General features: G+C 29.1%; 1 protein-coding gene across 2 annotated transcripts in view; it reads left to right on the top strand.

Annotated features, from left to right (window-relative positions):
- The window catches only part of LOC112684204 (orexin receptor type 2-like), a 203,364-nt gene that overhangs the window by 40,396 nt on the left and 137,104 nt on the right, over window positions 1–25,864 (top strand). For both annotated transcript variants that reach the window (XM_025555584.1, XM_025555583.1), the window contains exon 3: window positions 2,256–2,415. In XM_025555584.1, the coding sequence (XP_025411369.1) occupies window positions 2,256–2,415 (160 nt within the window). The remainder of the gene's footprint in view (window positions 1–2,255; window positions 2,416–25,864) is intronic.

The raw sequence follows: 25,864 nt of genomic DNA, 5'->3' as shown, positions 1-25,864 counted from the left end.
ATATATATATATATACATAATAGTCGTTAATTATATCATAACTTTTATCCTCACAAAGATTTTTTAATGAGGCGAAGCAAATAACTTTTAAATTGATTTTATTACTGTTACACTAAAAGACGACTATTATTTACTTACTATGTTTTTGTACAAACAAAAAGTTTACGGAACTAGAAAGCTCAGAAGACTGTTATATAAAATTCAAAACATAAGTTACAAATACTTTATAAGTATTACTATATTTTGGTAATCGTTTGAGCACACAGCTGTTCTTAGCCCATGTGTCATATATTACATATATTAATCGTTAATCGCAATAATTCAGTGTTGAAACTTCCCATAGGCAATTCATTTATTTAAAGACAGTCGTTTATCGTGTAACAATACGCCAATATTTGATCGCAATCTGCTAAAAAATCAATTCCAACTATATACCGTATTTTTGTTGACGAGGAAAAATAACAACATTATTATTAAATATAAGAATATAAAATATAAAATTTGTGCTTGCAACTAATAAACGCAAGCATCTACAATTGGAATGTATTAGTGCTCATAAATCGACGACTAAAAAGATTATACTACACACGTTTTTTGTGAGAAAAAGTCGAATTCGGAAATCGTATTTCAATGATGGTTTTCATTCCACTCTATTCGAGAATCCCGGATTTTAGCTCTGTAAATATAAATATAATACACATACAATCCTTTCAAAACCGCAATAATTTAATGTACTTCAATTAAAATTATATCGATTTTGTTTTAATATAACTAATGCAGGTTAATTTTTTACTTGAATCCAAAATAATGTGCCTAAATTAAACGCGACCCAGTCGATTTATATATTGTAACATGTAATTGGTATTAACTAAGTTTATAAAATTAACTTTAATTTAAACTTCGGTAAGCTATTACTACACAACAAAACAAAACAAACATGTACAAATTTAAACAATTATAATTTATAAACATTTAGATAGAAGTGTGCGTTGAAATTATAAATTAAATTTTTTTCTTTTATTCATTCTATTGTATTGATGATTACGAAATTCTCGATACTAATCAATCCAAAAATTTATGGATTGGTAATTTGCTTTTCCGATGTTTGGATGTAATTATTACAATCTATCCTTTTATTTATTTTTGATCGGATCAAATACGTGACTTTACGCTATTTTATACATTGCAATATTTAACTTATTTTGTCTTATGGGCTTTGTTATAACTATGAAGTTAATCATTATTTGTACCATCTACAATGGAAAAAAAGAAATGAATTAATAAAAAATATACAAAAAAAGCAGGACTTGAAACCGTGGCCGGATTAATGGGTTACCGGGTCTAAAGAAGTTGAAAATTTTTCAGAACTAGTTGCCGACCTTCGTGGTTTTTAGAAATAGCGGTAATCGATTCCCGGTTATTAAAATATCTATAACAAATGAAATAACCAGATTATCTGTTTGGAAACGGTTTTAAATCATCAAACTTACCGGTAACCACTTTTAAACCGGGTTTTCGTTTTTTTTTTAACACTCGATTTTCTTTTATCAAATTTAAATCTTAAGTACTCTTAATAAACCATTTATGTTGTTATGGTGTGACTATAGGTAAGAAAAGGTATAGAACAAAAGAAGATACTACATAATTATCGTACATTAGTAGTATATTTATCTTTTTTTCTTTAAGATACATAAAAAACTTAATAAAATAAAATAAATGATAATAGTTTGATAAACATGTAAAAAATTTCTATCATAATCAAAGTTCAAACTTAATACTTGAAAAACTTAAAATAATTAACAAAAAAATGAATCTGTGTATTCATAGTGTATTACTGAATAATGTATACTTATAAAAATATTAAACTTAAGAAAATATATTAAATTTCCTTACTTATCTTATTTGCTCTTATAATCATGATTTCAATGAAAAAATCAGATGATCTTAGGTCACCACATATGAACTTGAGTTCAAAAAATGTACTGTTTAAGTATGCTATAACCGTTCAATCAGTTCTCTATATTGAAACACGAGTACCGGGGAAAAATTGGTTACCGGTTTCAAGCCCTGAAAGAAAGATACCTACGCGATATGTGATGATAATTATTTTTCATAAATATTTCTGTTTACATTTATGTTATAATTTTTCCGCTTATCTTATATTTATAATGTTTCATTCCAATCAATGAAAATTTTGTATACAACATTTTACGGGTATGTTTTTTTATAATATTAAATTTGTATTTTGTGTTTAGAAATCGAACAATGCGAACAGTGACAAACTATTTCATCGTCAACTTGGCAGTGGCTGATTTTTTAGTTATTCTAATCTGCTTACCACCAACTGTATTGTGGGACGTTACAGAGACATGGTTCATGGGCACTTTGGCTTGTAAAATCGTTTTGTATTTTCAGGTAAGTGTTTTTAATTGTTATCACAAAATGCGTTTAATTTTTCTGGCAATCTCATTAGTTACTATGGTTTACAATTGAAACGAAGATATTTCATATTTTATTTGTTGTATCAGTATAAAAGTTTTTTATTCATTTTATTCATTACTAATTTAATAAATTAGATTTTTGTTAGGGCTTTAAGTGTTTTTTAAGTGTTTTTATGGTTAACTGTTGAAAATATAGTTGTTACATTTAACTGTAATAATGTTTTTTAATATTTTTTTTTCATAATTCAACATTGATTGAGTCGTGTGTTTGTTTTAGATCCATTCTATTTATGTAAACTTCTAATGCAATTTCTATTTGTTTTTTTAATTATTTGAAGCAATGGTATCTCGGTTTGTATACTATTGTTGATCCATAATATATATTCATTACTCTATAGTTTCTTTGAAATTATAGAGAATATCAAATAAATTTTATGTAGGTACTATCTATATATTGTAATTAAATTTAATTGAATCAATTAAAATATTCGATTTTTTTGTGTGAATTTTCTAAATGAAGTTATCCAAGTAAAAAAATATGAGTATTTAAAATTTAAGTTACTTTTGGCTAAGTTCATCATTTACACAATTGTTAAAAAGCTATCACATCTATTTGTATAAAAGTGAGGTTATAAGTTGAACGCACTGCCACGAAATTATATAATTAAATATATATATATATTGACAAATAGTATAAGTTTAATTACTTGTAAAAAAAAAAGCTATACGTACACGTGTATTCCAGAATAATAGTTCAGGACGTCAGAAGTGATTCTTCAACATACCGTTGATAAAAAGAGATGCAAAAAGTAAATGAATTCTGTTCGGTTACTCAATGAAATTATTCGACGCAATATTAATGACGACTGCTTGTCATTTCCATTTATAACTAATTTATACCATTGGAAAATATTGATCAATGTTAAAAGACATTTTAAAGTTCTCTAAATAATTGTTAATTTGCATAGGTATACGTATATATTAAACATCGCTTTTAAAATCTATAACCATGTTCGTAGTAAGCGAGTAATCGACACAATACTTACCAAAGTATTACTAATTCAACTATGGTTGATAAGCTAATGGAAAAGTAAATTTTTTTCGATTTGTTATTTACATACTAGTTTATTGCGAACAGCATGGAACTTAAATTTCTTTAACTTACTGTTTAAGTTTTATCATATATACGTGAAACACTGGATTAAAATTATTGAAGTATTGAGATTCACAAGTCAGTCATTTCTATTGAGTAATGACAATATTAAAATAATATGATTTATCATTTTGATTTAAAATGTTGAAGAATAAAATATTTATTTTAAATTTCGTTGTATTTTATTTTTATAGTGATTTATGGGAATTTATCAGAGTTTGTTTTTAATAACTTTTGAGTTTTTGTTAGACAGTTATATATATGTTATTACACACACTCGTGATCCTTCAACTTTGTTCAAAAATATCAAAATATGAATTATGAATCAGAAACGCATGTGTCAATGAGCAATGTGTAAAAAAAGATATGCGGTTTACAATGTAATCGTTGAGAACATATTATATTCATGTAAATTTTACATTTTCTACTACATTTTCTAATGGAACCATTTGATGTAAATATTAAGTTTCTTTGGCATTACTAAACACCAGGTGTAATCTTTGGGAGTCATGATGCGGAATGATGCCTAAATAAACTGAACGTTGCCTCATTTCCTGGTCTTTATGTTGTAACCAAGATCTTGACGAGAGAAAGCTTTTCTTGTGAGTAATATAGTTTCACAATATTATTTTTCCAGCATTCGTCTTCCAAAGGCCTATTTAAATGCTTCTTTAGCTTCAATTTAAGGAAAAATATAAACCTGATGTTTGTATTAATTAATTAATGGTTTGTTTTCAACACGCGATTTTCCGGACCACATAATTGAAGTTCATATGTTTAGATAAAAAAAAAAAAAAAAAATCTAATACTTAAATAATATAAGCATTTAAAAATATACAATTTTGTTGAATTTCAAATGCTCTGTTGTACCTATATTTCTAAATTAACATTATATATGTATAACGATTTCCATATAAAAGCAATTGAAGAGGAAACACGAATTTTCTACTTACGTTTTATAAAAAACTTTATAAACTTATAATATAATAACTATAATTATATTTAAATATAATTTATTATTATATATATATTTCTACTTTACAGGGCATCCAAAATTTCCGATTTTTTTGTAACTTATGTAAATTTTAATGCTAAAAACGATGGTGCTAACAAAAATTGGCGCAGATGATTAGTTTGGAAGTTGCAGCCTATTGAAATTTGATAGTTTTGGTTAAATAGTCTTTTTTTCTATAATATGTTCCTGTTGTCGTGGTGCATTGGTAACGCGGGACCACCATATATAAAGAGGTTGCGGGGTTCGTAACCGTAACTGTGATTTTGCATTTTTTTTTTTTGTACTTTTTTTGCAAATCGAGATATTTATGTTTTAAATGTCCGAGCGAGCGTAGCGAGCGAGTGACCTAATTTGGAATTCTATCACACCCGAAATATGATTCTGTGTTTTACTCGCGTAGCGAAGTTTTAAGTTGACATACAGAGTGTAAATCCCATTTACAACAGTATCAAGGTTTGTACAAAAATTAGGTTAGGTTTAGACTATAATTCCTCTTGGAGTGAAGCTTAACTTACATACTCATAAAAAATATTTCCGAGATAGAAACAAATTATCAATCGAGCTAGAAGAGTTATAAATTGCAATAAATAATTTCATTCGAATAATATAGTTCTGAGCAATACCTTAATAAATAGTTTTATTACAAAATACGCAGTGGCACTAGAGTTTGTGAGTGCAGCCGGCAGGTGTAACAAGCGGAGTTCAAACATTTTTAAAATTCAAGTTTCAATTTTTCGAAAAAAAAATGCAAACATTTTCATTACGATCATTACGAAGAGATCAAAACCAGATACAAAATTATCATTCAAAAAAAAAAAAAAAGTGATAAAATGTATATTACCTGTGCGGGGAACGAACTCGAATAATTATTACTGCTACCATTGCGCAACGCTTTTAAACATTTTTGTACATACGTTAGAAGTATTTAATAGTTTTAGTATGAAGTTATAAGCTTTAACTAACTTTAACTTCAAAACTAAGTTCTTGCGTGAAATTCCAATATCACCATAATTTTTTTCCCCTAAAATATGACTAAGTCCCTCCAAAAAATTGTCAAATTTTAGGGTGCCCCGTAAACTAGAAATGTTCCAAAACTTGAGACCAATCCCAACTCTTTTATAAAATATTTTTTCACTTATAAAATTCCAAGAAACCTGATCCGCAGGTTAAAAAGGAAATTATGTAATGATTTATTACAAAACTAATTAATATTTTCTTATGCTATTTTAGGGGAAAAATATTAATAACTAGTATTTACCAGTAATAACATTAGTACTAACAGGCACTAATGGGTGGTTATTTAATCAACCAATTAATATAATTTTGTACTCCCGTTTAATAAACTTACTAAGGAGACAATTGTATAGATGGTTTATAAAAAAAATAAACACTCATTTTTTGATAAGTTTCTTTTTTTAAATCATAAATATAATCGAGTATTCTTTACTTCTTATTTGTACGTACAATAGTATTGTAACAATACATTTTGATCTTGATTTCTGATAAAAATGTTCATCAAGTTCCTTTTTGTAATGCCTATTTTAACCGAAATGTATTGTTGATAATATAGAGTAAATCAAAGCTTTAAATTATAGTTTTTTTTTTTTTAAATTAAAAATGATGTTCTAACGTTTTTCGTTTCATATCAAAAGTAGAGAGATGCTATAGATTTTTTGGTATTATTTTTGTAGTACAGATGACTTGATCGTAACAAGCTAATTATTTATCTTGGAGAAAATAGAAGGTTTTTTTTATAATAAATTAACCAATATTTAAGCATTAAGTTGAGTTATTGCGTGAATGTCATATTTGGGTTACGTTTAGTGTTTACCTACAACATTTCCAGGATACTTTATTAATTTTTTATATTTATTACTTTATTAAATTTCTAAATAAGTGATAGTTGTACGTCAATTCCTTTATAAATTCATACTTAATTAATTGGGCCGTCCATGTTAATCTACTTATATATTTTATGCAGATTAAAAGTTATTGAGTTAATATATTTGTGCTTGTTCCGTGTAATATAAAGTTCCACTTATTTTTGTTGTTTTGCATTAGTCCTAAATCAGTCGCATTCGAAGCTGAGAAAGTCTTATTGAATCGATGAGCATTCGAGATGATCTGCAAGTGTACTTTTTTGAATTATGTTGCACTTTTGCGGAACAGAAGTTCTTCTGCCAACATTATTTTTTAAAACAAATGGTTGATATGTTTGAAATTTTCTGTGATATTCATTCCAGCGATTAGTAAAGTTTGAAAGTACACTCTTCTCTTCCATGACATATGTCTTTATTATACCGCATTTATTATTTACTATATAAAATTAATTTTTCTCGTTTGAATACATTATTTTATTTGTAATATCGTTATTGTATCTTTTATATTATAGATCTATCTTAAATGGAAAACATTTCAATCGATAAAAGAATATTTCACAATTAATATAATTACTAAAATATCTTATAATGTGAAAATAAAATGGAATTAAAAGTATAGTTATAATAATTTGTTAATACAAAAAATATTGTGTTGGTATCCATACTCGTATATTTACAATAAACTTCTATACTTTTAATCTCATGTGCTATTTAATTTTAGATGCTTGAAGGATTTCAATTTTAGTTTATTTTAATGTAGTGGATTAACTTTATTAATTTAGAACCATATATATTTATGCTGCATGATGATTATTTAAACTATAAAAATGTAAATTATATTTCATAAAATATATTGAATTTAGACAATATGGGTTACTATTTGATTGTTTTGAGTACAAAAAATAAATGTGCATTTTGTAACCGATGGTGTATAACTTGTGTATTTATTTTTTTAAATAACAGCATTTTTATCATCATAATGAGTTATTTAATTTTGCTGCTAATTTTTTATGATTCATTATTGTTATTTACTGTTTACGTAATATTTTTACTTCGCATACACTCAGTTCGATTCAAGTCAATGATGACCATTATTCCCATAATAACAAATTACGAAATGTAGTGGTTTTTAGTAAACGTTCAACTAACTGTAGGTATTACTAGGGATTTTACAAGCAGATATACTAACCTATTTGCATGCTCATAAATATTTAATTCACCGGTATCTTGAATTCGTATTTCTTAGGAGTATGAAAACGAAAATCGGAATAGTCTTTGTATTATTTGTAGCTTACTGATAAATGCACAATACATTGACATATTTATTCCAAAACTTTTGAAACATTTATATCTATGCATCCTGTTAAAGTTCTTACCTACCTAAGTACAAAATGGAAATTTAAAAAGTTCGGTACAAAACGTAGATAATGAAAACATATTGTCAGCTTTTGAATATTTCCGGTAATTTGTTTAATCTACTAGTCTCTTCAAACGCAAACAACGACAGTACTCTATAATGGCGTTACCACGCGTCGTCGTGCTTAATGAAATGGCAAGTCATTTTGATCTGTACACGTCATTGAAGTTATATTATTATTATTATTATTATTATAATACGATACCTTAGCTAAATGCATGCGGACAATTGTTTTAACCAACCAAACACTTTTTAATGTATTTATGCTCTTGCACTGTTATGCAATTAGCGAGAACGTATAAGACGAATGGTAATCAACGCTGGAGCAAGGACGAGCCGTTTAGTTGTCTGGCATCGGAAAAGAAAATCGGGAAACATGTGAACAATAATTTGTTATGCAATGTTCTTCGGCTTCAAACGTTGAACACTGTGAAAAAAAAAAACTAATGGATTGTAATAAGTACTGTTAAATGTTATTTTTTTCTGTTGATAGTTATCATATTGATAGAGTGAACCATGGTGAGAAACCGGTAAGAGTTGTGTATTCGGAAATTGTTAAAAATACCTACGATTTGAGATGTTAATGATGATTGTTACCCAATCGTCGCGGCTCAACACAAATATACATTGATGGGTGACATATTTTGAGGATTATTCTCATGCTTAACTCGAGGATGGTCAACATTAATACGTGCACATGATTTTATGGGTTTAAAAAAAAATTTGAACACAGCATTTTGTAGAGAATCGATTTGAACGAAATTAACAGTCGTTACAGATCAATGGAAACATTTTTAAAATTTCCGAGTAAAGTATTTACAAAAAATTTAAACAATAATATTATATGTAATTAATTTGCATTTTACAATTTATACCTAGAATACAATGATACATATACCGTTAAATAATTTAAACAAATGTGAATTTTAATGTTCCTAACAAAAAAAATATAAACCGACTAAAAATGTTATACTTTGACTGAACATTCGATTCTCCGCAAAATATAATACCTAATTAAGTTTTTAATTTTAAAAATAATATAACATAAAATATTTTATTATATAAAAAAATTATACCTATAATATAAATAAAATATTATATAATATAGTATTATATTTATATAAAAATTATTATCGATTAATCTTCTGTGAAATCTCAATTCATTAAAGTCAAATTTATTCATGTATGAATAACAAAATGTGATGTATTAAATAATATCCTTGACGGAATAAAGTTGAAACCAAATGGATTCAAAAGATATAGAAATCTGTGATACAGTCAAGTACATCGTTAAAACAAACGCGTTTTCGTTATAGAATAATACGTGGAAACATAACTGTGATTAAAATGTAGTATACTTCTACATAGGTTATGATTTAAGGTCAACAGATGGTATATTGAAAGGATGCAGTTCTTGATATACATTTGGATATTGAGTATTTTTAGTTATATGATTTCATATCAATAAGAAAAGAATTAATATTATATCGGGTGGCTATTAGTTGCGTTTCGCAGTAAAAATTTCTTCCGGATTGCGGCCCAAGTTTTTTTTGTAGTACATACGAATTGTGGCCCGAGTTTTTTTTTGAGTTACATGCGAATTGCGGCCCAAAATTTGAAATTAAATTAATTCAAATATGTAACTTTAAATTTAAAAAGCTTCATTTTCCTTCAAATTTATTAGATACTGCAGGTTAGGTTAAAAATTATGTTTTGTTTTTATTTAAACATTTTGGCACTGGTAAACACATATATGATATTTTTTAAGGTTAAAAAGTTTTTTTGACATTAAAATGTTTTGTTTTTATTAAAAATTGTCAGCACTGGTTAAAACGTATATGATATTTATTATTATTGATTTCTACCGTCGTAGAAGATATTCCACAGAAGTGGATCGATTACCGAACCCCTTGGAATACCTGCCATCACTTCGCTTGTTCCATCTTCAGTAAAAATCATTTTTCTATCAAAATACGATCTTAATATGGCGATGAGGTATGTCGGTACACTTTTTTCGCTAAACGCTGCATCGATTTTGCCTCACGGTACTGTATTGAATGTGTTGTCTACGTCAAGGGATACCAGCGTGCACAGTTTCCTGTTGTACAGCTGCACATTTGATGATTTCAGTTACGTATTTGATGGCGATTGTAGTGAATCTTCTTTTGACGATTCCAAACTATTTATCTGATAATCCATCTGGTTGATTGGCTAAGTGTTCCGCTATTCTGGCCTTCAGCAGTTTCTCGGTAGAATTTATCAGGCACAATGGCCTATATGACGACGGCTGGTCAAGGGGTTTTACATCTTTCCGTAAGAGAACCAGTTTTGCTGATTTCCAACTTTCAAAGAAGTAGCCTGACTTCTGGCACTCATTGAAGGTAAGCAGTAACAGACTAGGGTGGATCATCACGATTTCTCGCAAAACTTCATCAGGCACTCCATCTGGGCCCGGTGCTTTACCTCTTGGTAAATCGTTACCAGCGTCTTTGAGTTCCTTTACTGTGAAAGGACGTGCATCCAGCGTTCGTGAGGTAATTGTCGGGTATCTAGGCAATTCACCCCTGGGAAAAGTTTGATCAATATTGAGTCAAGCCTACCCGGAAGTTTGAGGCCTGGAATTGATTTTCTGCTTATTAAATTCTTTGTCGCGATCGGGTAAGGCAAGCCCCATGGGTCGTTGTCTACTTTCCTGCATAGTTCTGTCCAGAATTTCTCTTGGCTCTGTCAAATCTCTAGATGCAATGTCCTCTTCGTTTCCTTGGCATTCTGATGCTCTTGGTGACAGTCTTCCGGTCCCTTACGTTTATAAGCTTTCTGATGTACCCTTCTAGTTTTAAAGCTAGCCTTCCTCAAGGCAGCTGTGTTCTCTGTCCACCAGTGCACTGGTTTCATATGATCTACACCTCTACGAGGCATGCAGCTATCGCATACTGCTTCTAGGAATTTCCCGAGTACCATATCATCGAATACCACCTGCCCTTCCAGAGTGGTATATGACTTGAGGTAGTCAACCAGTTTCTCGTTATCCGTACGTCTCCAGGACCAATCCGTAACCTCGCTGCATGCCAGTGGTATTGTTCGTTGGATACTAAAGTAGATTGGGTGGTGGTCGCTTGTAATATCCACCACGAGCACCTGCCAATCTGAAATTTTTCTAATCAGGAACGATGACGCAAAAGTAACGTCAATGTGTGACGCCTGATTAGCATGCTCAAATGTGGGGGTATCACCTTGGTTCACAACTATAAGTCCAAGCAAGCTTGCCATGTTATGGTGAGTGCCTCACCTTTTGGGCTCGAGCTGGGGGAGCCCCAGCTAGAAAAGTGAGCATTAAAATTTCCGGCAATAATGACATCTCTGGGTCCTTGACGGACGCTGTCCTCTAATTGTCTCAGGTAAGCTTTATACTCGTTTATTGAATGCATCTTGTTGGGTGAGTAATAACAACTATATACACGTAGGTATGGTGTATCGACCCAATCAAATCCATGTTCTTGTCCGCTGTCGTTAATTTCGACGTTCGAGGACAGAAAGATACAGCTGGTGGAGTTGGTGCTTCTATACCAGCCATCAGCTTTAGGAATCTTATTATATCGTACCTAAGAAAATGTAAGAACAAAACTAGTTTACTAGAAACGTGTTAGATATTTTTAAATCATCAAACTATTATTTTGAGTATTATGGAGTTGTTTATTGAAAAAAGTACGACGTATCAATGACTCGTGATCAATAATAATGCAATTTTATAAATTCAAACTGAAAAAGTTATTTAATATTTACATGATGTATTTGAAACATTTAAGGTTGGGTAGGTTAAAAATGTGTAACCTCTTAATTTGATAAATTATTTCATTTGTGAAAATAAATAAACAAAATTTTAAGTATATATAAGTAATTTAGTTACTATAAATATAATATTTCAATACTTCATAGTACTAATTTGTATTCTATGCGATTTATAAATAAATATATTAAGTGTAAGGTCGTTATTATAAGTCATTGTAATCAATGAAATCGTGAAAATATCAATTTTAGTAAATGCAATGAATAATTTTATATAGAAGATTTACAAAATGTGATTTCGACATAATATTTTTAAGTTTCAAATAATTTGTGTTAGTAAATTTAATTAAATGTATAGCTTAAGAAGGGTTTAAATACCATGAATAAAATAAAATAATAAAACGAAATATTATTATTCCTACTCAATTCTTTTTCATACTTATAAATTATATTATATTATTGTTACATGATTTATCAAGGTTGGAATCCAAAACGCTTGTTTTATTATTTATAATTGTTTTTTTTTCAGTGGATAAATTCAAAGTTTGAATTGAAATACAAAAACTTTCAAAAAAGTTGTTGATCGTTTTTACTTTTCATTAATTTCAATATTAGTAAATACATTTTGTTCATTATGGTTAGTACATTAATCTTAATGATATTTGACAAAACACTGAATTCGAAAAAGTTTTCAATTCGTTTCGTTTAGTGCTTATTTGCTTTGAAATTCGAAGAAAGCTTGAAAATTGCAAACTCTCAAGGTTTATTACTCTGGCCGAATAACACTTAAAAATTATTAAATTTGATGTACTAGTCTTATATGTTTAATGCCGGTTGTCGAATTGTTCCTCAAATTTCGACGTTGGTTTTTAAACATTAAACAGCATAAGAAAAACATAACTTTAAAAAAATAAAATAAACCTGATGCTTTGAATTAAATTTCAAATAAGAGATAATAACGAAATCATTTGTAATCGCTAATGATTCTTATCCTCATTGCTATTACCGTTTATTATACTCTTTTTAAAACAACAAAGTCAACGAGCATTACTACGGATGTGAATCGATCTTAATCGGCATATTGAATAACGTCTAGAATTATATACAGCGTACACAACGGCTAAGAATATTTGTCTAGTGTTCGTGTCCAAAACCCATTGCTTCGAATGTACCCGCAAACCACTTGAGCGTTTTCAAACACCGCTATTCGCTCGGTGATATTTGACATATTATTTCCAAATACCGTTCAAAGCAATCACGTACAGTTTAAGATGGTGGACGTTTAACGCGTTTCGTGTGTCGTGGTGAACCATTGAACCTCTGGATTCGATAAAATAATTTGACACAATATGCGTTTTGCACGTCATTTAGTAATACCTGCAGTAGCAGGTTTTTCTTTATTCGTGGTCGAATGATCCGTGCCCGTTACTCCGTTGAGTTGGTGTTTTCGAAGACGTGGGCCAGGTGTATTAAAGTTTAAATACGTTTTCATGTGAAACCCAATCCTCCACTAAATTACTGGAATTCGTTGCTAAGTGTCACGAGGGGTTTTTTTTTTTAAATTAACGAACCCCGATAGCTGTGATCGGTAGAACAATTCGTCCTGCCAATTTTCATTTTTACAATTTTCGATCCAGTGAACTTTTACCGACTTTTGGATTGGAAACATTAAATTAAATTGATTGAAATTATGACATCAGAAATAAGCAAATTAGCGATATGTTTAATAAGCTGAAAGGAATATAATTTTTTAGTATTGAATAAAATAGAATTTAAAATAATTTTCTAAAAAAAACTAACATATATTTGTTGATAGAACGGTGTATATGATTTTACTAACACTTACGTTAAATTGGTTGTCATTGCAGTGAGAAATTCGTAACTTGTTCACCTAATGTAATAAAATATATTTTGCGCCTATTAATCTAGGTTGACTCCCTGTTTTGATTTGGATAACTTCATTGGACAAATAAATACAATAATTTTTGATGTACAATTAAATTAGACCAAAACAAATATTTATAATTTTATAAAATTTAATATTACTGAATAATATGATACTTTTAAGTATATGGTATGTCTAGTTATTAATAACGTTTGACTTTTTAAATTAACTATTGGATTAAATATTTTTGTTTTAGACTCGGAAAACAAAATTAGTTTCCACATAAGTTATTTATATTTGTTTATTTATTTTTACAACATTATTTGATTAAATACTTTGGTATATCTTTTAAAATAGAACATTATTCTTATATTAAAGGTGTTTGATATCTCATCAAAAGAATTTGTATCAATTTTTTGTGCCAACTGTGTAAGTTTATAGATATATAAATATTATAATCCTTTATTTTACATAAATTTCTATAACGGATTTTAATTTGGTTCGTTAAAATTGTATTAATCTTTTGTATTCATGAAAATGTAGAAGTTAAATACCTAATTTTCTATTTTGATCACAATGATATTGGCGTTTTGACATAACGTAAAGACTATCGTACGTGAATATTTTTAATTTTATATGTACACACGTTTTTGAGTGTTGTTTACGTGATTTAGTTAAATTTATAAAGGATTTACGATTTGGTCATCTCCTGTGCAAAAAAAGCGGGTTAAGTTAATTTTCTGAAATCAGCTTTTTTTTATAAAAGAGGTATCGTAAGAGACCTATCGTCGTTAGGCTTTTACTTTTCAGGCCGAGAATTATGTCTGTACGATACTTGTACGTTTAGGTTATTATAAATGATATACAATAACATTATTACCTAAGCAAAAAATATATCATGTAAATATGTATATATATATATATATATAGTCACGTAGATATATGGAATATTATTATTATAAATTAACGCTAATTTAATACATCCATTCACTGATGATGTATGTTCTTTAAAACTTTCTCACGGTTATTATGATTATAACTAGACACTTGAAATAAATGTAATAATTATATTTTACTAATTAATCATATAATTTAAACGGTTTCGCACATCACATATTTACATAATTATTTTTAAATTGTATAGGTAATAAAGTAGTATTTAGTGTATAGGAATAAAAATATCATTTGATGATTGTTGAATGTTGTTTAAAAAATACAAAAAAAAATAAATTATTATTTATTCTTCATCCACACAAATTATGTATTTAATACGATAATGTATATCATTCAAATCGTTTTATGATAGATAGTACAAACTATTTGATTGAAGATTTGATTTTACGCACTTTTGTAAATCAGTACATTATTTTTTTCCATCATTAGTCGTCTTATTGTTTTCTGAACATTTTTGACAAACCGTTTAAATTTTATTCGAATTGATCTTTCAATTTTGACTCTTCAAATGTGTAGTGTATAATGGTCATTTTTGTTTATCACTTTGTACGTTTTGCATGATATTCTTACCTATTTATTATATTTTTATAGGTACAAGATCTAAGTAAATTTTATGGCTGACACATAGCAAATGATACAATAAATTAAACTTTTTTCTTATAACACAACTAAATACATTTTTTACTGTATTGTATAGTTTGTAAAAAAAAAAAAAAACAATGAACAAATAAAAAAACTTTAATCAATAAATATATAATAAATTAAATATTCATTATAATTTACATGATTTATATATATATATATATATATATATATATATATATAAGTTCATAAGATCATTAAACAATCTAAATAAAAATACTTTATAACCTTTATTTTTAGTTTTGAAACTTTGCGTGGAACAATTTAAATCTGTTTTTTAGTTTTTGGATACTTTTATTTTTTATTTTTTTTTATATAATTAATTAAATTAGTCAACATTTATTCATTTATATATTTTTATAGTTAATTCAAAGTTGAATGGTTCTGATTAAAAATTCGAACTATTTAATAATTCGAGTAATACACCCTTAAAATAACAAAAAAGTATAAAATTAAATAAAATTGTATTTAAAGCTGAAAAAATCAACCACTAACCTCTTGTGTGGTTTTAATAAACCGCTTAGTTTCATTATAATGTATCTGCACTTCAGCAGACATGGGAATATAGTGTTCACTAGTAAACTTAAGTTAAATATGCCTTTCATGTATCACTGACAATACAATTAATACTTTTTATAACATAAATGTATTCAAATAATAATTGCGTCAATTTTTTGAAGGATAAAAAAATATAATATGAATTCGTTTAAATGTTTGTTAAAGTAATTTTTGTTTTATTTGATGTTGAAAGATAGTGTTTACGATTTTTCACTTGTATTGTTGTGTAAAACTGGATTCTATATTAAATGGAATATGTAAATTGATGTTGAAAAATGAAGAATGCACACTACAGTCCACAAAAAAATTTAATTAAAAATTATGATAAAAAAAAATAATAATAAATAAACGGACGGTGCATTTTATTTTCATCTGTTAGAAAAATATTAGTTTTATTATGGAAATCATTGTGTATGAAATGTATATAAATACTACCTATTGCAGTGACATTTACGCAACTGGGCGTACTAGGAGACATTAAAAATCTCTTGAAAGTCAGTTTAGACTCCCTGTGCAGTTACCAAAGTTTTTTTATTTAATTGAATAATGTAGTTAAATGTAGGTTAATTTGTTGTATTTGTTGTCTTTGCAACGCATTTGAGTTTTTAATTTAACCTACGTCAATGTAAATAGATAGAGAAAATCAACTTGCATCCAAAACGACATTAAATAGAATTGTTATTTCATAAATGTTAACATAACAGACGTTTTAAGACTGTATGGAATACATGTGAATTTTTAATCGCTTTGAATGATTTAATTTTGGATTCGTTAGAATCAGACATTTAGTGGCAGTCGTGTTAGCGCAGTGGTGTAAATACTAACAGAAAGGTGGGTGGGTCCTGTGAGTTCCTTGATCACCTCCACTCCGAGAATATAAAACAAAATATTTTAAGTAAACAGAATAAATAATGTATTATTCTGTGTTTCAACTGGAACGAGTGCGTTCTATTATTATTCCGAGTAATTTTTTAGGCATTTATAATAGTAGCCAGTTAGTTGACATGTTGCGTGTTTTTTTTCCATACGAATTACACGAGTGCAAAGTACACGCGTACGAATGAGCATTAGCCGGAAATATGGAATAAAAACCGAGATGAAAAATTAATAAAAATAAAATAATAGAAAATTAAAAACATCTGTCGTTATTGTTCATCAATAACGTGAATGTTAATGATATTTACAATCGATGATTAGTGAGAGAAAATACTCAGTAGAAACTATAAGATTTTCTAATATAGTGTTTTATAATAGTATACGCACTTATTACGTTCAATACTTTTTTCTCAAATACTTATTTTACCGTGATAATTCTATCACTTTTTCATCCTACGTCGACTAACTTACTTTTCATCTTCTCATCCAATATTACTTTAAACCCATTCCTATTATTAGTCCTACCTGAATATATTATTTTATAGACCTCTTCTATTTCTTTTGATTAGGTACTCTCTTTTCTACTTAGTTTCCTGAACACAACAAATATTAACTTTCTTCCTCTTCAATACTTCTGTTAATTATCTATTTCTGTCTATTAACGTTCCAAAATCCCATGTGCCTATTTTCGATTTATACCTTTCTCTTATATCTAGACGCAGATTTAACTCAGGGCGAAATGGTGATATGTCCCTACACCGTTGACATTACTCGTGTTGGATAGACCTGATCTCATAATTGGTGAATCAGCTACCACACTGACTGTCCGGCTAGTATCAAATACTTTATCATATAAATCTCTAATTATGGTACTTCCTTTCACCTGTCATCCTCCCAAACATCCGAGAGAGGACAAACCACCTAAGTTTTGTTTCGGATTCTTTGGCAACATTTTACACCGACTGTCAATCTGACGCGACCTCATTTAGTCGCCTCTTAGGACTGGTTGAGGAACCGTGGAGGTATTCTGATCCCTTTTCACAGGGGAATAATAATATTTTAAATTCAAATAACAAATTTTACATATTATAATTGTAACTTTTAACCGAATTATTTATTGAAGGAGTTAAATCTAAAGGTATAAACAGTAAAGAAAGTGTATGGTCTGCCTTCATTTTTCAGGACGTATAATATAATGCAGTAACGGATCAGTGTTTAAGATCAAAAATGAGATTAATTTAAATGTGCTAAGTAACAACATTATAAGAGACGTGTTGATAATTATTTATTGTTTGATTTTATAAAATAGACTAATAATTAGTTATAATTATTATAAACATTTTAAAATCAATTAATATCTAGAAAACACAGTATGTAACAGTTAAAAGTATATACTGTGTTACATAATTTGTAAGATTATTTTTAAAAAAAAATCAGTAAACAATGATTTAACACGTTATGATCAAGTTAATCGATTCAACGTTTGTTTTTTGATAAACGGGAGGAAAAAAACATGGTGTGTCTTGATTTTATTTCATTTATTGTCTTGATGTTAATAACAAATGTGGGTGCAATAGATGCGTAAAATAATTCCAAATTCTATGGGCTAATAAAACATAAATTGATAACAAAGTAATTTACTGTATTTTATGATTAGATAGCAAAGCTGGGTATGTACATTTTTATCGATTAACAGTATCATACAGCAGATAAGAATTGGAAGTACGTCACAATTTTGTAGGTATTTTGAAATTTCGGTATACCGCTCAGATACTTATTCTACGGTCAAAATAAGAAAAAGAAAAAAATATTAAAATCCATATATTATGTGTATGCGCACTCAATACAAAGGTATAACAATAATCCTCAACGGCCATACTTTTACTATGATAAATATATACAGCCAACGTTTGTACATCAAATCTTTGTACAACCTATCTGTTTATCATTAATGGATCTTTTTGAAATTCCCACTGGACGGTTAAAAGAAAAACGGATCAAACCATATATTTAAACACACCGTTTTATATATACCGAATAGGGTACTTGTGATGGACAGAAAGCTTTATCGAGATCATGTATTTCGCTTTATTCTTTTATTTTTTTTATGTACAGGGAATCGTAGTACGTCAATAGTCATTACAATTTTTCATTTTTAAAATAATGTTTTTTTTTTTTTTTTTATTGTTTTTGAAAATTTAACTTTTATGTTTCGGTTTAATTTTAGCTATTGGAATGGATACTTTTGCCAAAAATAAAATTTAAAAAATTCTAAGACAATGGGTGAATTCAAACAAAGTTCGATGATTTGTGAAATATTTTAGGTTAATTAATGTTCGCTGAATTTAATGAAGAATAATCGAGGATATATATCTAATTAAATTTAACGGGTAGTATAATAAAAAGAAAGATTAACATTTGTACTCACGACTTACAATAAGTATTATAAAATAATGGCCATACGTTTAGGGATTTCGCACAATGATTAATGTTAACCAGAAATTATTGCCCATTACATTTACTTCGATATAATGTTATAAAACGATAAGAAAAAGAAACTTTGCGCTTTGTAATACTGGTGTCCCAAGGTAGCGTAAGAGTTATATTATTTGTAAATTATATTACAAAACGCATTTAAACGAAACAATTTAAAAACCAACGCTATCCTTGTAAAATCATTTTTTGTACATAAAATATGTACAGTAGCTATCCTACCTAAAGCGTAAAATTTATATTATTGTGGAGTCAAGTAAACATGATTTTTTACTTTTATACTTTGACATGATAAATAAATAACTGTGTTCCATGTGATTATGTAAAAATAAAATAAAATAAAATACTGTTCAACATATAGAAAATAAAGTTAGGGTAGTACTTACTAAGAATATACAACATTTATTTTAGATAACTGTTAACTTATGTATAAACCATAAAAGTATTTCTTTAAGAATACAACTACACAAGTATATGTATTTCCCGCCCACCCATACACACGTTTATATATTTATATACATATATATATTTTACATAGTTTTTTATGGGCATGAATCGTAAATTTTAAACTTTTGTCGTAGTTAAATGAAAAGTTATCTACTCGAACAAAGGATATAAAAGAAAACGAAAAAATAGGAAAAAAAAGTAGTGTATTTAGATGCGATTGATTATATTTTATTGTTTTGATTATAAATAAAATTAATAAAACTAGAGGAAAAATTATTACAAACAATATGTTTTAGCATTGATTTATTATACATCCATTTCTCGTTGAATCAAGTTAAAGTAAAACTAGTTAGATAATTTATGTTTGGAGTTTTCGAGCTAAATAATAGTAATAATAATAATAATGTAATGTATTAAAAATATTAATAATACATTATGGTAATGTATTGTATTACGTGTAGATTAGTGTCCGATACCAGCTCATCAATAATTCAGTTGATTTCCTAAAGATTAATTTTTTTTTAAACAATTCAGATAAACATTTGGGCAAGATTGGAAATCGATCGGTTGAGTTTGCTTATAACTTTTAAACGGATTGTATTTTTATCGAAATACGGTACAGTAATGGCGTTTATCGATGGTGCGCGCATTTGCGTATATTCGCATGGTGGTTACGATCCATTTTTTACGGCTTTTTTACGCAAGTAAAGCACTAACCTACAATCCCTCTATTTTGTAGGTAAATCGATTCTTATGCCTAATATATGTTATTGTATGACGGAGGGAGATACAGCTCACGACGGTCGATTATAACGCGTAGAAGAGCAGTTGACAAATTACCATCTTAACTCGAGTAACTTATAACCCGAACAATATCGAGCACGTCATGAGCGCGTCATCTCCGCACGTCATTCGAATCTCCATTGCTCGTCGCTGTGGTCCAATAATCAGGTGCTTATATATTTGATGAACTATACATCTTACGATCGAGCGATAAACATTATTGTGTTGATTATGCTATAAATTGATAGAATTGACGGGACTGACGAGCCCTCGGGGTCCCACAACACGGTTATAAATATTATTAATCACGGAACTTTAGAGTATCCAGCGCGGAGAAAGTCTAGCTAACTGTATCGCAGGGATCTCACTAGATAACTCTATCGGTTGACATTCGCCGTTTTTAACGAATACCGAACGGCCACATAACAATATCGATTTTCGCGATATCGAGTAAACTCGGTAGAAACGATCGTAGTACCTGCGGTACGGAAGCACCATCCGCTGAACGTCCGCAACGACGACCGTCGATGCGTGTAGGGGTTGTAAGGCGTAAACATGAGCACCTCTACTTACGGACCGCGAGTGCGGTTCCGATTTTCCGCCAAAATGCTTCATCGTAAAATCGATTCGAATTCGGGATCGCGAAACGTCGTGAGCCCACTTGCTCCGGCACCAAACCATCCACACACAAAAAAGAAAAAAAATCCGAAATCCCATTTCGACACCAAACTGGGTGCGAAGCGATTACGGTTTTGAACGTGTGCACGCACTCGCGTTAGGAACAGATACACAGTTAGAGAATTGTGAGTCAAGCTATTTTCAAGATACCCTGTAACAAAAAAAAATAAGATCATATTACATGTGTATTTAATTTTATTCATAATTCTCAATGAAAACGTTCATACTTATTTCATTTTATGGAGTCTTAAATGGCTTAGAGATGTTTTACCGTATTACACAATTAAACCAGTGGTGTAATTTGGGGGATGGCAACTGGTTAATTGGTTCCGGTCCACTATTAATTTCGATCTGTAGTCCGCACAGTTAAAAAATATAAAAAGTCTTTAAGAGATTTTGTCAACAAACATTACTGTGGATCAACTGTTCTCATGACCTTCCGTATGGGACGAACATAGCATGTGTAGCGTTTACGTGCGGCCTCAGCTTCAAAGTGACGCATCGACACACGTATCGCGTCGACCTGTTAACCGATAGAACGGCCACGGGTTTGACCGATTGGCCGCGCGGGGCAAATTTTCGGTGTCCGCTCTCATGTGAACTACGTGCAGCTATCATTTCCGTGGGTTGAACACGATTTCTCATTTCGTGCTGTTTTTTTTTCCAACCGGTTACGAGACCCATCAAAGGGATGTAATGGGCATTGGAGAGTAATCGAAAAATTCGTTTTCATCCGCGCGAAATTCTTCCGTCGAAGAAACGAATATCCCCACCTCACCACTTCTCCTTTTACTTGGGAACACCCTTCCTCCCAATTAAATAAGATTTCGTCATTTTCGGTTTAGTTTCGTACGCTACCGAACGCAAAAAGCAACGCAGCAACGATGCACTTAAAAAAAAAAACGAACAATCGACGGTAACACGGATGAAAACCGTACGGTTTATTTTCCCGCACAGACCAAACCGTCACATGTGAAAGAGGCGATTGCGGTAATTATAATAATGTCTGAAGATTTGCTTTGGTGAACAAATGTTGGCCTGCCGTCGGCACGTGTGCTGCTTGTTTATCGAACCCAGTGTAAACGAAACAGCATAACTACGGGAATAATATTGTAACGACTGTACCGGCTGAAAAACGTGCATTTGATGGATATTATGTTAATTCACCGAAACGAAAGTATCCCTTTAAATATACAATCCGTATTGCCATTCCTGCCACTAAATTTTACAGTAGGTCATTAACGTTCTCATTATATTTTGTAATTTGTACACAACATCCTGGTTCTTAAAAATTACTACTCAACGGTTTTCTAAAAATATTTTAGTATCAATTTCAACTAATTATTACTACTGGGTTCCTTGAGATGATTAATTAAACATTTAGTAACAATATTTTTGGCTCATCATGTAAAAACTGTTTAAAACAGAAATTAATAATATTAATAGATGCATTACGTCAGCGGTTCTCAAACTGTGCTCCGCGGAACCCTAGGGCTCCGTGGAAGAAGTCTAGGGGCCCCGTGGGCAAATATTAATTATCTAAATTTAAATATTATTATATTTCTTAGTTATTGATGAAAACACTGGTATGATTACGAGTTATACGTTTTAGTGACACCAATTTTATTTACAAGTAGAAAACTTCTATTAATAGACTTCCTAAGACTTCTGATAAAACTTGGTTATTATGACTTCATAACTCGGCTGGTATTTTTATAAAATTAAATGAAGTAAATTTATCAATACAACGTAAAATGACCAAAGTTTTCACAGTAAATGACAAAATTCGAACTTTAAAAAAATGAAATTTTGAACTGTGTGTTTTTCTCAATATTAATAATTATTATTGTCTTGAATATAAATTCCTGATTTTCGAGGCTCCGTAAATTTTTTTGAAAACATTAAGACTCCGCGGACGAAAAAGTTTGAGAACCACTGCATTACATGAATCATTAAACACAAAGTATATATGAACTTGAACGAATATTAAAAATGTTAATTATTTTTTCGATTATTTCTATATCTATGCTAACAATTATCCGTTTTAAAAATAATTACTATTTTGTCAGTGGAATTATATTTTTAAGGTATATCGATCAGATAATAATAACTCTTACATACATATTTTTTTCCTGATTGATGGCTGATTAATTGTATTTTAATATAATATTTAAAAATTGTTTATGAAACTTAACTGTATTAAAATTTTGATTTTTTTTGTAGATAACATCGATGTTTACACCACGAATTAACTATATATAAATATATTTAATATAGTTTAATTTACTTAAGTACCTCTGTACGCACTAAATATTTTTATAAATGTAATTAAAGTAAGTAAAATACTTTATCGCATTATTATATTACTCTTTGTATGGTGATCGTTTATGGTCTTTTACAGAACAAAAGATTACACCATGACACTCGAGATTCACCGAAAACATATTTTACTAGGGCCATTATCGTAAATGACAGCTATCAGGTTAAAATTAAATTTTCTATTTATTATTTTCACAATTTTATTTGAAAAAAATATTTACTCTGTAAAATTAAAATGCTTTTAATTCTAACAAACGAAATATTACTGTACATTCATTGTTTTAGTGAAATGATTAAATTATCACTTAAAATGATAAATAAGTAGAATTAAAAAAAACTCTTGTTGTTTATTTATAATATTATGTATACACGTAGAAGTATTAAAAATATTTAAAATTTTCATTTAGATGCTAGTAGAATAAATTATCTTGTCTCGAAATGAAGTATTCTAGCCCCGTATTTTTTTATTTTTCTTATCTCGTACCGAATCGATCGATCATTTTTTATACACCTTTCCTAATTTTCAAACAATTATTATAATAAACCCATTTTCTTCACCAAAAGTTTCAGCTGCTACTTAAACTTACAGTCAATTTTTATTTTTACTTTCTGAGAAAACCTTATTTCATCATTCAGTATGATTTCTGGTAACAACTATCGTGCTTTAATTCTTATTATTATTTAGTATGTCTGGATCAAAACTTACGTACTCGAAATAAAAGTAATACATTTATTTCTTTATTATTCTCTTTCTCCATAAATCCAATAACCCACTCATTTATATTGATCTTGAAATGTTAGTAATTTTTGCTTCGACTAGTCCATCAGCTTTACGTTTGTAAAAAAAAAAAATAAATAAAAAATAGATAATATAATACAGTTTAAATTAATTATTTAGTTGATTGTGTACATTCAAATTGTCGTCTTAGGTTTAGTAATTTGATTAATTCGAAAAATTCTCTTGTGTATTTACTATGACTGGATTTGAGCCTAGACTAACTGGTTCCAATAAGATGGCTTATGTTGAGTTCCTCTTTTTGTTTTTCAAATTTTCTGTATCTCTCGAAGATTTGTTTCATTGTGAGGATGGTCCCACATGATTGGTATGTTGATGTGTCACCATCAAATAACCATGAGTCAGTCTTGTGTGACCAATTCTTGTCGGATTCAGTTTATTTTTTCGTTTATGGTACTAATATTTGGCTTAATTTTTTTGTATGAGTGCCCCATTTATTTTGTCAGAGTGAAGTAGTGTTTTTTTAATCCGTTTTCTTATATCTGTCTATGTTGAAATGTTGATGTGTTGTGAGTCCGGTGAGCGGATTGCTAATTCTGCTTGTTTATCTGTCCTTTCATTGCCGATTATTCCTATATGTCCCGTTATCCAGATTAAAATTTTATTGTTGTTTTTTGCTCCTCCTAATCTGTTTCGAATTTGTATTGCTATATCACTAGGGTTAAATTTGTATTTTACTCTAATGAGGGAGCTTAACGAGTCACTTAGGATGATATATTTTTGATCTTCATTTTTTTTTATATACTTTATGAATAGCAGTACAATAATTGCTTCAGCTGTATATATGGAACATGTTAATGGTAATTTAAAAGATATTTGTGCATTGTTTTTTTATTATGAATATTCCTAACTCTTCGTCGATTTCGGAAGCACTAGTTTATAGTTTTTGGTATTCGTTTAGAGACTCAAAAATATTTTTCAGGAAGTGTTTTTTATATATTTAGAGAGGTTTTTTCCTTGCTTAATGTGTTCAGTTCTATGATTAGGTTGTAAACGCTTGTCTAACTAGAAAACTAGAACTCATTATTTTTTATTTTTTTATTATTTGTGGGATTTGGTCGTAGACTTGATTTTATTGTAATTTTAGTGCAATGTGGTTATCTGATGCTAGATTATTTGTTAATCTGGTTAGTATCGCAGCGTAAAGAAGTGTTAAATATGTTGGTTTTAGATCCGGTGTTGGTTCTTCCGCAACGTTGCAAATACTATGGATTGGACTACTATTGAACGACCCTGTTACCATTCGCATGTCTGTGTTATGGTTTGAGTCAATGTATTTTATTAACGTATTTTCGCTGTGATATCGAGTGGTGATTGATGTTTTATGTTTTTACATTTTAATTAATAATAAATCTTTAAACTATTTAAAAAAAAATATAGTAAACATCATAAAAAGTTTTTATTTAATTTAGTGCCTTTTTGAAGGAGTATAACTGGATAATATCGAGAACCCTAAAATTTCTCTTATAACATTAATTTTTGTTTTCACTAGAAACGTCATAAGTTTCAACGAGGTTTTAAAGTTTGAAAATTCCATGACGGTTTGTTTTCACAAATTATGATAATTATTTGGTTTTTCAGTTAACAATTTCTCGGGTAGTAAACTTGTTTCAAAAATCTAATGTTTGTATTTCACAAGTTGTACTTAGTAGGTATTTAAAATAAGTCCCTGTTCCAGTGTATTACAAGTTTTTCTGGTATTAAAGAACAGCTGAAAAAATGTACGGAAATTATCTTCAAA

The sequence above is a fragment of the Sipha flava genome, unplaced genomic scaffold, assembly GCF_003268045.1.
Source record: "Sipha flava isolate LNK unplaced genomic scaffold, YSA_version1 245_pilon_pilon, whole genome shotgun sequence".
Classification (NCBI taxonomy): Eukaryota; Metazoa; Arthropoda; class Insecta; order Hemiptera; family Aphididae; genus Sipha; species Sipha flava.
The sequence above is the reverse complement of the archived record's forward strand: the minus strand, read 5'-3'. Positions and strand labels throughout refer to the sequence as shown.